Source organism: Cyrtonyx montezumae, unplaced genomic scaffold (assembly GCF_038088225.1).
Source record: "Cyrtonyx montezumae isolate F1298 unplaced genomic scaffold, pur_monq_1.0 scaffold_20, whole genome shotgun sequence".
NCBI classification, from domain to species: domain Eukaryota; kingdom Metazoa; phylum Chordata; class Aves; order Galliformes; family Odontophoridae; genus Cyrtonyx; species Cyrtonyx montezumae.
In genome coordinates, this window is record NW_027071937.1 from 5,047,628 (window position 1) to 5,059,283 (window position 11,656).

Here is an 11,656-nt window from a genome sequence, read left to right on the forward strand (position 1 = left end):
AGCAGCCTCAGCAGTTCTTAAGGATCTGCGCGGTGGGTGTGGAGGATGCTGGCTGCCCGTGGCAGTGCTCCACGTCCAAGGCTGACAAGGGCAGCACAGCTCAGGCTCCCGGCCTGGCACGAGCCATCTATTTTTAAAAAGCCTTCATAAAAATTCAAAGGAAAAGGAAAAGGAGCCCTTAGTACGAATGAGACATTTGAAATAACGCGTGGCAAAGGTTTAGCTGTATCTCTCAGCTTTCTACAGGCAGAACGCTGTCAGATCTAAGTACTGAGAGGGTCTCGGTGATGTTTGAGGTTGTAACACTTCTATTTAAGTGTTTAAATAGGAAAAACGCACTGGCACAGCTTCAGAAGCCATAGGACTGCCTGGAACCACTGTCTCTAAGGAGGATTGTGACTCACAGCCATCGCTGTGCATCTGGTCCCAAGCACACAGTGCCTGCATACAGGAAACTTCGGCACTGGGGCACGAATGTGCGTAGGAGAAAACCATTACGTTGTGGGCACAAGACCTCATTTGCACTGGAACTTCCAAACACCAAATGGGCAACATTTAAAGCTGCTAAAATAAGCAGCAGAATGGCGTCACCAGCATCAGCTATTGGCTCAAGCAGTAGATGCAACCTTAAGATACATCTGAAAACAAATATTGGCTTATTACCAATAGCACGCATTATTCAACATTCTGATGAACACTTTTGAAGTAGTGCATAAACAGGTGGATTACTGAAGCAGGAAGGGATGCCACATTTGTCACCCATAAAAATATAGTTACGTTCCTCCCCCAAAATATGTCAGAAAACCCCAGTGTGTGTCAGGCTGTGTGAGACAGCCGTGTCCTGTACGTAGCATCACATCAGACAGTTTCTAACAACCACCACCACTCCCTCAAAAAACATAATCGAAGACTGAGCATTTTGAAGAACACTACTTCAAGTGGTACTACTTAATGGTAAAAAGGAAACGGGGGGATTTCCAGCACAGCAGAACAGTCACCAGTAACACTCACCTGAGGGATTCCAGCTTCAGTTTACAAAACACGTATGCAGAATACAACCATAATTTATTACCTATTTAAAGTCAAAGTTCAATATTTGAGAAAAGGCCTGAGTACACTGCAGTACGTGTGTGACACCTTTTCTCTTTAATTTGTAAATTTAAAAAATTAGAACATTAAATTTGTAAAAAAATAAATCAATTTCAGATTGACGTGCAGCCCTCAGCTGCACTTCTTACAGCTTCTAATTCTGAAGTCTCCAAAAAGCAATCTGATAAAAATAACAGTTTTAATTGGCAGTGGTATTGTGCAGAAATCATGCGCTGCCTTACAGAACTCTGAAGCAAATTTTCTCATCTTGGAAACCACAAAATAGTTCAAGAACAGTGCACTGCACATCAGAGACACCTCCTACCACCCTGACCTCCCACATTCACTATGAACTATTGCGTTTACTGACATCTCCCATCCAGGAGCTATAGAAAAAGACACGAGCTGCATCAGCTTCAGGTTCTATTCTCAGAATAATCCGCCATTGGTATAGAAGTATTACAGTACTTGATAAATAAAAATGGTGTTAACATAAAAAAAATTACACTGACATTAGAAGGCTCTTATAAAACATAACGCAGTGCACCACGGGGAACTCAAGTGTACCATTTCCCCCTCAAACAATGGCAGAACACTGGCAAAAGGGCTTCAATGAATGCACTGGTTCACCTTTTTGTTATTTTTTTTTTAATAAAATAGTCATCAATTTCCACTCACTTAAAGAGTAACAGACATTTCTGTATTTCAGGAGCTCAGTTCTTCCCCCATCACGTTACCACCCACATACAGCTTTTAAAGCAGCAAGTCTACCTCTCTTAAACCAAGAACAGTCCCCTGGAGCAAAGTTACATTCAACAAAGATTAAGGTCAGTGCTGATTGGCCAAATACCTTTCACCAATCACATTTTCAAGTGTTTTTTTAAGTGATTTTAAGATGTTTGCAAGAAATGGGATGCAAATTCATCCCCATGGTGGAAAACAAACGATAAAAGCGAGATTCAATAAATAACAAAACTTCAAGGTTTCACTGGTGTGTTTCTGAGGTCGATTGCTCTGTTAAGACTTCGTAAAGCATTGAGGTATTTTCACTTCCATGAACAGATCAGCACTGAGCAAACATTTCCATTCTGAAATCCAGAAGTAATCAGAACACCGTATTTAAAGCATCTTCTGCACATCAAAACATGCAGAGGAAAAATCCTGTGTTCTGCTATTTACTATACAAAAGCTTATAAAAACACCAAGAACAGCTTCTATTATTTCCAACAAACAAAATGAGACTCGGTTCTATCAGCATAAAATGTCACTAATCAAACAAATAAACTGATGGAACTGTCCATCTCAGTTCAAAATGCACAGTCAGGAAGCAAGTCTGACAGCACTGACATCCACGGAGGAGGAAGTATGCAGCAATTCAGGACCTCCAAAAGGAAGGCTGCAGAAAGCCACTTGGCAATGGGATGTCCTTATTCTTGAGACTTTCCTAGGGAAGACAAGAAAACAAAATGAATGAGATATCTCAGTTTGCCATCTCTTGCGTTGTTAATAAACTATACCAAAATCTGTTTGAAATCAAAGTGCAAACTACGATATTAAAACATGATAGCTTCAGTTTAGGGCAACATTCACAAAACAAAATTCAGCATTGTCCATTTTTGGAGGCTTCCTGTAAAAAAACCCCACCACCTATGCAAAGCACAATGCTGCAAAGATGCTACCAAGAGCAGCTCAGAGCAGCTGCTTCCTCATACACACATCAGAGCAGCAGCAAAACAAGGGAGCTGCTGACGAAATTCAGCTGTTACAGAAGTGACTCAGCAGAGCCCTTCCCAATCTGCACGTCTCCTGCAAACAGTCTTCACCAAACATAAATTACATCAGAACACATTTGCACTGAGAAGATTAGAGGTGAGGTAAGAAGGAAGTGAGATGTTTGGCACCGTAACGATCATTAAGAAAACTCAGTAACCAAAAGGCAGGTTACATCACAGATACAAGTCTGGACTCAAGCATGCTGCAAGCAGCACCAGCCTCGTGCTTGGAACAATGCACATATTGCTTTTTTCCTCTGCTCTGTTCAAGTTGAAAACTGAAAAAAGCTCTTTTACCTCCAAGAATTGCTTGAAACGCATTAGAGAGCCCTTCTGCCTCACATCGGTAATGGCTTCAATCCTGCAGAAAAAACAGCACGGCTCAGAATCAACTTGGCTGAGTTTGATTTACAAGCGGACAGAGGGCGAATGTCAGAGACAGGGAAAGGTGGAAGAGGCATTTAAGAGCAAGCGCTTGAAAGGTAAAGACAGGGACTATTTCTCATCCCAGCACGAGCATCGTACCGTGGGATATAGTAATCTTGGATCATCAACATCAGTTTCCAGAACTGAACTTGATACTGTCTTATGAGAGCGTTGCCACACACCTGCAGTACAGAAACACAGAGATCAGGTTCAGAACTGGGCCTCAGCAGCATACAACTGTTCTTAAAATACAAGGAATCTTGAAAGCAGCTGGCCTCAACCCTCTGCCAAAAACCACACCGAACCCCTCCTCAGTCAGCAGCCTCTTCAGACACCAAAACATCAGCAACCTTTAACCACCTTTAACCACCAGTAATCCCCATCACTGTCTCATTCCAGAAAACAAGCATGACTTTTTTTTTTTTTCAATTAAAGAGACAAAAATCCTTTTTGCTTGTCTTTCTTCGATGCTTTGCTGACATCACTGACCTCCAGAAAATTGAAGAGAAGTGTGGCTGTCACATCCACCACAGGTTCCATGTTCACCATCTGAGCAAGCCAGCGCCACCCATAGCTCAGCCCATGAGGATGTGCCTATAAAGCAGTAGAACAATTTAACCCCTGTTTGTTAGAGAACGTGCAAAATGCTATCAGAAATTCACACCTTTTGACTTCTGTTCTCTTTTATTGAGTTATTTTACAGCAGCCTTACATAGGACTTGATCGTTACGAAACTGTGCTACAAATCACTTTGCACTGCTTTGTTTGTTACAGTTGTGACCGTCTCCCTTCAAACACAGCACCACTTGGGTTAGGTTCAGCACACTTCAGCTGCAAGCTGAGTTTTCAATACATCTGGGATGGTAACAAAGTTCAGTCACACGTACGTACCCCCTGGTTGTTCCCGTAAGGCCAGCGGAGCTGAATGAGAGCAGCGTACAGACAAATCAGTCCTGACATCCGTTTAAGAAAATGATCTTGCTCTTCCATCGTAGAATCCTGAACTTGATAGCCAAGCATCCTAAACGTGAGATGTTCCAGTATCAGTACAACTAAACACATTCACATGGATCTCTGCAGCTCTCAGCTTTAAGTCAAATGCACTGAGGCAAAGGATACTCTAAGGCCATCAGATTTACTGCAAAGGCTGATTGTTACATCCTGGATTGTATATTCCACTGCTTTACATCATACAGAATCTTTAGCTTCTGTATTGGATGTTTCAGCCCCAGTCACCTGTGGCTATTATTTGCTCTTTGGGAAGGATAAGGGAGAAGCAGCAAAAGAGCATCCACAACCCCAAAAAATATTTGCAAAGCTGAAGGATACAGCATCCTCCAGGGGTGTGGCTTCAGGGCAGCTGCATACTTCTGAGTGAACCTTCAGAGACGGTGCCAACATGGCACAGTGCCTTCAAATTAAAGATGGGGAAAAGTGGAGTTCACTCAGGAGAATGCGTTCTTTGCCCTTCTGAAGAACTTCAGGAATAAATTTACCTCTGATACTCTTCCAGAGGAGTCCCCTCTTTGAACGCAGGGTAGAATGGCACAGAATAGGGGCACTTCTTGTGCAGATGAGCTAAAAAGAGATCTCCAACTCGAGGGTATATTTCCCAGATTCCTGATATCACCGCTGCAATTGGGAAAGCTGACTCACGGTGAGAAGCTACTTCTTCTTCTCCTTGTTTCTGGAAGGGAGAAAAAAAAAGCTGAAAAGGTGCAACAGTGTCCAAAAGAACTTTCTAAAGCACCAGCTACCATTATGTGCTCGATAAAGAGAACAGTTCCTCACCACAAATTTCTCTGCAAGCTTGTAAAAAACGAAATCCAGGCCTTGTGGATGCTGAGTCACCAATACAGTCTGCCTTCCACTCTGAACAGGCTTTCCAGAGAGAAAGTTATTGATCTTGTCAAATACCTGCCTTAGCTGAGAGCCTGTAAACAAAGCAGGAACGTATGGAGACACAAGATTAGGAGAAAGCAGATGAGTCTTAATCAGATCCCAATCAACAAACAATAGATCTACGCTCTGAAGAGCAAGGCACCTCCAACAGCTGCAACTAAAGAAATGGAATCATGATGAAGCACGCTGCCTCTGAGGAAATGACATGCTTTAAAAACATAATACTGTGCTCCAAATAATCAGACACCTCCTGTACCAGCTCTCTTGTAGGGGTAATTATAGAAGCTTTGGATGCTTTGTGTCCTACTAAGATCTTCACAGTTAAGGCATTACAGTTGGATTGGGTCCTGACCTGCTATGGTAGAGATCTGGCTCACGGGGATGGTAACTGCTTTCTGCAACTCCATTCTTATCTTCTTAACCTGAGAAGAACAACAACAATTAAAAAGAAACACCACCACTGTAGAAACCTTTACAGATGAGAGGCCTGACCAAGGCTGGGAGGCAGGTTCAGTGACACAGTGCACACCTTATGGGCCAAAGTCTGACAGGAGCAGTTTGGCCCTAAAGCCTGACTCATGTTTAGCTGAATTAAACCCGGTGAAAATATGGGGAAGTCTGGCCTACAGAACTGCCTTTTCTACTTTTCACCCTTACTATGCTTTCATACACAGTTAGTTTCAACCAACTGCTACTGCCTTGTTTAAGACTGATTTTTTGAGAGATGTAGAAAACATTCTTTTCATTACTATGATGACAGTGTGAATGAGCAGACTGAGCAGAGGCTGCTGCTAGAAACTGCTCCCTCCCATGCACTAGGAAGATAATCACTGTTCAGCACTGTTGATCACTTGCTCATACCTCGCTGTCTTTGCAGTTGCTCAGCGTACTGAAAGAAGCAGCACACTGGGCTTTAGCATCCTGAAGCTGCTGGTACCACTGCATAGTGTCTTCCTCTGCCTTAACTTGAAGTGCTACATAAAAAAACCAACAGCAATTGAAAAATAGAACAGCGGGAGATGAAGAGACACAGAACTGTAAAAATCTGAAGTCCTATTTGTTTCTTTAATTGCCAGGAACCCGCAGCAGGATGCGTGCCTTTCTTCTGCCACAATTCTGTTTACTAATTACACTCAGAGATTAACTCCAACACTGCAAATCATACAGTGGTCCTCCTTCCTCGGTTCAGTAGCTTATGAACACACAACATCTGAACTTAACATCACAAATGGAGTTGTTTCACTGTTATGCCCTTTGATGTTTGCCACACCACACACCAACCACCCCCACTTGGAAGAAGGCACAAAGGTACCCTCAAGTTCCCCACTTATGGCACTGGAAGAGCAGTTTTCGCTCCAGTCAGCTGACGCTGCACCAGCAACCCTCAACCCATGTTGTTAGTTGTGCTGCAAGTGAAGGCTATGAGAAGTTGTGCTGTCACAAGAGTCAGATTCCAAAATAGCATCAGGCAAAACATAAAAAGAAAAGGGGGATGAGGGGAAAAAACAGAGCCCCACCAACCTTCCTTCTGCTGCTTTCCTCCTGATGGCTGCACAGGGGCAGGAGTCTGAGCTTCCGCCTGCTGCTTCTTCAGTAACTCCTCCTGCTTCTGTTTCTCTTCCTGCTCATCTCTCCTTTTCTTTTCTTCCACAGCTGCAGCGATTTCTTGCTGCATGCTGGAGATCAGCCCCCGCATTTCGTTCAGGGCTTGTTCAGTATTGGCCACGTCCACTTCAGAAGGGAAACCTCTCTATCAAGAGACAGAGAAGGCAATAGAGCATCAGTCCTTAGCTCTGCTGTACTTAGAGCACAGCACTGCAGAGCCAAAAGCTCTGGAAGTGCGAGGGTAATCCAAGAGTCAACTACACATCTCATCCACTTTGGTGAAAAATGCCTTTTTCTCCTTTCTCTGTACAAAGTTGGTCATAACTGGGACTCAGTCCGTGACTGCATCTCACATGATCCAAGAAAACAAAAATTAATAACACACACACACCAGTGTCACAGAACCCTGGTGCAAAGACAGCATGGCTTCCTCTGCAGGAACACAGCTGGGCCCAGCAGGATCACACGATGAGAATTACCACGGGGTTCCCTTTCCAAGGTTTGTATTCCGCCTTCACACAGAGCAGATCTTTTCATGGAGTCCTGGTGACTCCAAAGGCCTTACACATACAGGAGCACCCGGACACGCACAGTGCTTTTCTAACAATTTATAAACTGTCCCTCTTCCAGGGCCGCCTCGAGAAGAAATTCACCACATCCAGAGTTACAGTGTTGTAACACTCAGGCTCTTCTGCAGAAATCCTCATGCATTTCCATAATCCACTTTCACACAAAGTGCCACAGAAAAGAATTTGCCTTTTAAATTAGCTGTTTTAGAAGCCAAACACCTAAAAACATTTCTGTGACGTCCTACCTGACTATCTTAGGACAAACTGCCTTGGAAAAGAACAGTGGGAAGCTTCAGGAAGGGACAAGGAAAGAACATCCCTGTACCTCGCTAGTGGTGCGGATGAGTCCTGACACCAGCCCGCAGATCTGGTTGCCTCGATTACTGTATGCAGAAAGGTCGATTTTTGGCAAGTCCTTGTGCTTGTAATTGGGGTCAATCTGCTGGTTGAGCTGCAGCAGCTCCTCCTGAATTGAATAAAGGCGACGCAGCCTTTCCTGGCCTTCTTCCTTACGCAAACGCTCCAGCTCTTCCTGGCGCTGCCTCTGCTGCTCCGCCTCACGCAGCTTTAGGTTCAGTACCTGCAGAGAGGAGGGGACAAAGCTAAGTAACAGTGGCTTCAGAGGTCTCTCCTGTGCTGATGAAAAGAAGCTACATATGGGGAAAAAAACCAACAAAAATCCCACAATTTTTCACCAGTTCTGGTCTGAATTCCCCACACAGAAATACTACAGAGCCTGGAACAGCAGGACTGACAAACCTGGCTGCCTACTGCATCCATGGAACCACAGGACTGGAGGTTCAAAGGGAATCCTAGCACTGTTTGTTAGCCACAGAGCTGGAGAGAGGGGAGAAAAGAGGCCCAGATGGGAACTGAAAGTATATTCCAGTTTCCTCAAATAAGTCAGCAGCACTACAAGGATCTGCCTCATCCCAACGTGCCACTTTTCTATACGAGATAAAACACCCTGACCCTCGGAAAGCAGCAAAGGCAAACCAGCCCCTGAAGATTAGCGTCTCCTCTACTAAAGACAATGTCCTGATCAATTCCAAACAGCAGAAGGAAAGCCCTCGTTCAAGTGTGAACATCAGCAAGCTTTCAACAGAAGTCAGTCCAACTCAGGGCTTCACTGCTCTGCTCCTGTGTGTGCTGTTACAGCAATTCCACCGCAGCGCTGCAGCCACCGAGGACAGCAGCACGAAATACGCTCCTACACCGCGGTGCCACGCTCTGACCAACACCAGCGGGGTCTCCTGAGCTCCCAGCATCTGTGCTCTGCGATAAAAGGAACCCCCACACGTCACACACCTTTGCTCTGAGTCGGTGCTGTTCTTTCAGTTTCTCCTGCTGCCCCTGAGTTTCCTTTATACTAAAATACATAGAGACACAGAAGAAGCACTGTATTAAAGACACGGACAAGAAAATACATACATGCAGTACGTTACATTAAAGATTTTTTTAAGAAGTAACCCTTGGATTAAATGCTATGATATTTTAAGGGAAGTGGAGCTTCTCTCACCTCTTCTCCATCACTTCTCGCAGCTCTTGGATCTCCTGGCGCTGCTTCAGCTCCTTCATTTCATCAAAACGCTTCAGCTGTTCGTTGGCCATGTTGTACGCTGCCTTCACCATCTGCTCCTGCTGCTCCAGCCGCCTCTGCAGCTCCATCTGAGGGTGCACAGGTGCCAGGAGCACCCAAATTCACCCGAAAGAAACACAAACAGAACCCTCTATAGACGGCCAATAGAGTCCATGGGACACTGTCCTACACCAGTGCCCTGGGCAGTGCTTTAGGATCAGTCAGGCTCTTGTTTTCACTCACCCATCCTTTCAGCCTGTATATCTCCTCATACATCAGAATGCAGCCTTCGACTTTTGCAGCTCTGGATGAAGAAGGCATTGGAAGGACTTCCAGATCCATTTCCAGCCCACCAAGATCACTGCCTCCCTGCAGAGCCAGCACACGAGTACATCACTGACTGAACAGAGCATCGGAAACTCACAGAGGAAACCTCTTAAACTGCACATTTGTGGAAGAACAGACAAATGAGTCAACCAACGTGCAACTTCTAGAGGGGTTAAATAAGCCACGAGTGGCAGCCCCACAGTTCTGAGGTAGAAGAAGGTTGGGATGCTCACTTCTCCCAATCATTACATCTGGAAGTGCAGGCAGGAGCTAACTAACTTCCGAAGGCCGCGGGGAATCCCCAGGCTGCCCGTGTTCACAGATGTTACGCTGCAGGAAACCAAGCTTTTCATCACAGCTGTTCACCCACCTTTGCTTCACCCGGCGCTGCAGCGGAGAGCGATGGAGGGCACTCAGCGGTGGATGCCGCGATCTCAGGGGACAGATCCACGCGCGGAGCGGCGTCTGCGGGCGACGGATCCACACGAGGAGCAGTGTCTGAAGGCAACGGATCCACGCGAGGAGCGGTGTCTGCAGGCGACGGATCCACGCGAGGAGCAGTGTCTGCAGGCGACGGATCCACGCGAGGAGCGGTGTCTGCAGGCGACAGATCCACGCGAGGAGCGGTGTCTGCAGGCGACAGATCCACGCGAGGAGCGGTGTCTGCAGGCGACAGATCCACGCGAGGAGCGGTGTCTGCAGGCGACAGATCCACGCGAGGAGTGGTGTCTGCGGGCGACGGATCCACGCGCGGGGCGGCGTCTGCGGGCACAGAGCTGCCGGGCGTCGGCGATGGGGCTGACGGCCCCGTCATCCTTTCCAGCACAAAGCCAGCGTAAGAGGACAGCATCAGAGAAGTCAAACATCCCTCCAAGACATCCTGGGGAGGGGAGAGGGGGAGAGAGGGAATGAGAAGCGCGTGGCGAAGGTAACTGCGCTTTAACGAACGCCGCTGACGGACCCGCAGCGCTCAGCGGGCGCCTCGTAACCGCGATACCCTAAACCCACAGAGCACCGCGAGTTGGACGGGACCCCCAGGGACCACCGAGCCCACCCCGCGGCTCCGCGCAGCACCGTCCGACCCTACGGCCGAGAGCGGGCTCCCGCCGGTGCCCCCCAGCCCCCGCTCACGTCGTCCTGCAGCCAATGGCGGCAGTATTTCAGGCGGCCTTTGCTGGAGGCGCGCAGGGCTTCCAACGTCTCCCAGCGGAGATCCCGCGTCTCCATGGCCGCCCTGCGCACACGCGGCGCGACGACGCCAAAGCTGACGCCCGACGGGAACAGCGGATGCTTCCGCCGCTGCGCCGCCGCCATCGCCCCCTGGAGGACCGGAGGAGCTCTCGGTTCCAACGGCCGCTCGGGGGTGGTTGGAAGAACGGACGGATGGGGCCGTGCGCGAGGTGGGCGGATGCGTTAGGGCTGGGGGGGGGGGGATGCGTTAGGGCTGGGGTGGGGGGGATCGATGCCTCTGCCCACTCCCCGGACATCTTTCCCTCCCCACCGCCCCCCGCCCGAATAAGGCCGGAAGGCTCCAGGACTCAGCGCAGGGAAACAAACACTCCACTATAACCAACCGAAATGTAGTTTATTGTTTAATTTGCTTTGGGTTTCTCTTTGTTACCGTAGCACCTTTAGGATTATCTTTTTGTTAAGATCACACGCAAAATTACAGAATCCTCAAATAATGATTATCTTCTAAAACCTTTACGACAAATACTTCCCCGTGAGCACGACACACGTGAATAGGATACAAAAGCGGTAAAAAATAAAAGCAACCTTTCTGTCCCCGTAGGGAACCGCAGACTGGAAGGAGAAGGGCATCAGCACACTGCAGGGACCCACAGCTGACACTCCCAAACGTGCACAGTTCACTTTGATGAACACTGAGCATCAGCAGCTGCCCCCCATGGGGCTCTGGAGCCGATGGCATTTCATGCAGATGCTGAATTGATACCGTGCTCACAATGTAGCACAGCTGAAGTGCTGCTGAGCTGAAGCTGCGGCCTTCCCTTCGAATCCAAATAGTTCTGGCACAGTCCTGGGGCTGTTCGGGGTCAGGAGAGCAGGATCAGGGTGAGGGGTAAAGCAAAACTGGCATCATGCTAAAAAAAGTGAGGATCAGAGCACACAGCAGTAGAGTTAAAAACAACCGAACAACAAGAAGTCATTATTTGTGGTATAAAACTGTTTACAAACACCGTAGTGGTTCAGGAGATAACCTCCAGTAAGCATTAAGCCCAGGCACTTCTCTGATCTTCAGCTTCACGCTTCCCTGAGAGGTGGGGGCACTTCTCTCCCACCATCCTATCATCCTCTGTACCAACACAACACGCAGTTATGACAACAAGCAGACACCACACATGATCTGCCCCATACAGAAACAGGAG

The 11,656-nt window shown here is 47.3% G+C and overlaps 1 protein-coding gene across 1 annotated transcript; it reads right to left on the reverse strand.

Moving 5' to 3' along the window:
• Positions 1 to 2,680: 2,680 nt before the first annotated feature.
• GLE1 (GLE1 RNA export mediator) lies at positions 2,681 to 9,309 on the reverse strand. The gene is made up of 13 exons (XM_065737553.1): positions 9,186 to 9,309; positions 8,883 to 9,031; positions 8,672 to 8,732; positions 7,689 to 7,943; positions 6,711 to 6,939; positions 6,051 to 6,163; positions 5,542 to 5,611; positions 5,079 to 5,221; positions 4,784 to 4,974; positions 4,179 to 4,308; positions 3,777 to 3,881; positions 3,387 to 3,469; positions 2,681 to 3,222 (listed from the first exon to the last, which is right to left on the reverse strand). Exons 1-13 carry the CDS (start codon positions 9,282 to 9,284, stop codon positions 3,036 to 3,038), a joined length of 1,815 nt encoding a protein of 604 aa, XP_065593625.1. The 5' UTR covers positions 9,285 to 9,309; the 3' UTR covers positions 2,681 to 3,035.
• Positions 9,310 to 11,656: the final 2,347 nt, after the last annotated feature.

What these genes read in the sequence shown, in the direction of transcription:
- GLE1 (XM_065737553.1), bottom strand. Translation starts at nt 9,284, where the DNA reads ATGGATCTGGAAGTCCTTCCAATGCCTTCTTCATCCAGAGCTGCAAAA. An exon ending in TCATCCGCACCACTAGCGAG is followed by an intron (nt 6,940 to 7,688) that starts GTACAGGGATGT and finishes GTCTCTTGATAG; the next exon opens with AGAGGTTTCCCTTCTGAAGT. An exon ending in AGCTTGCAGAGAAATTTGTG is followed by an intron (nt 4,975 to 5,078) that starts GTGAGGAACTGT and finishes TCTCCCTTCCAG; the next exon opens with AAACAAGGAGAAGAAGAAGT.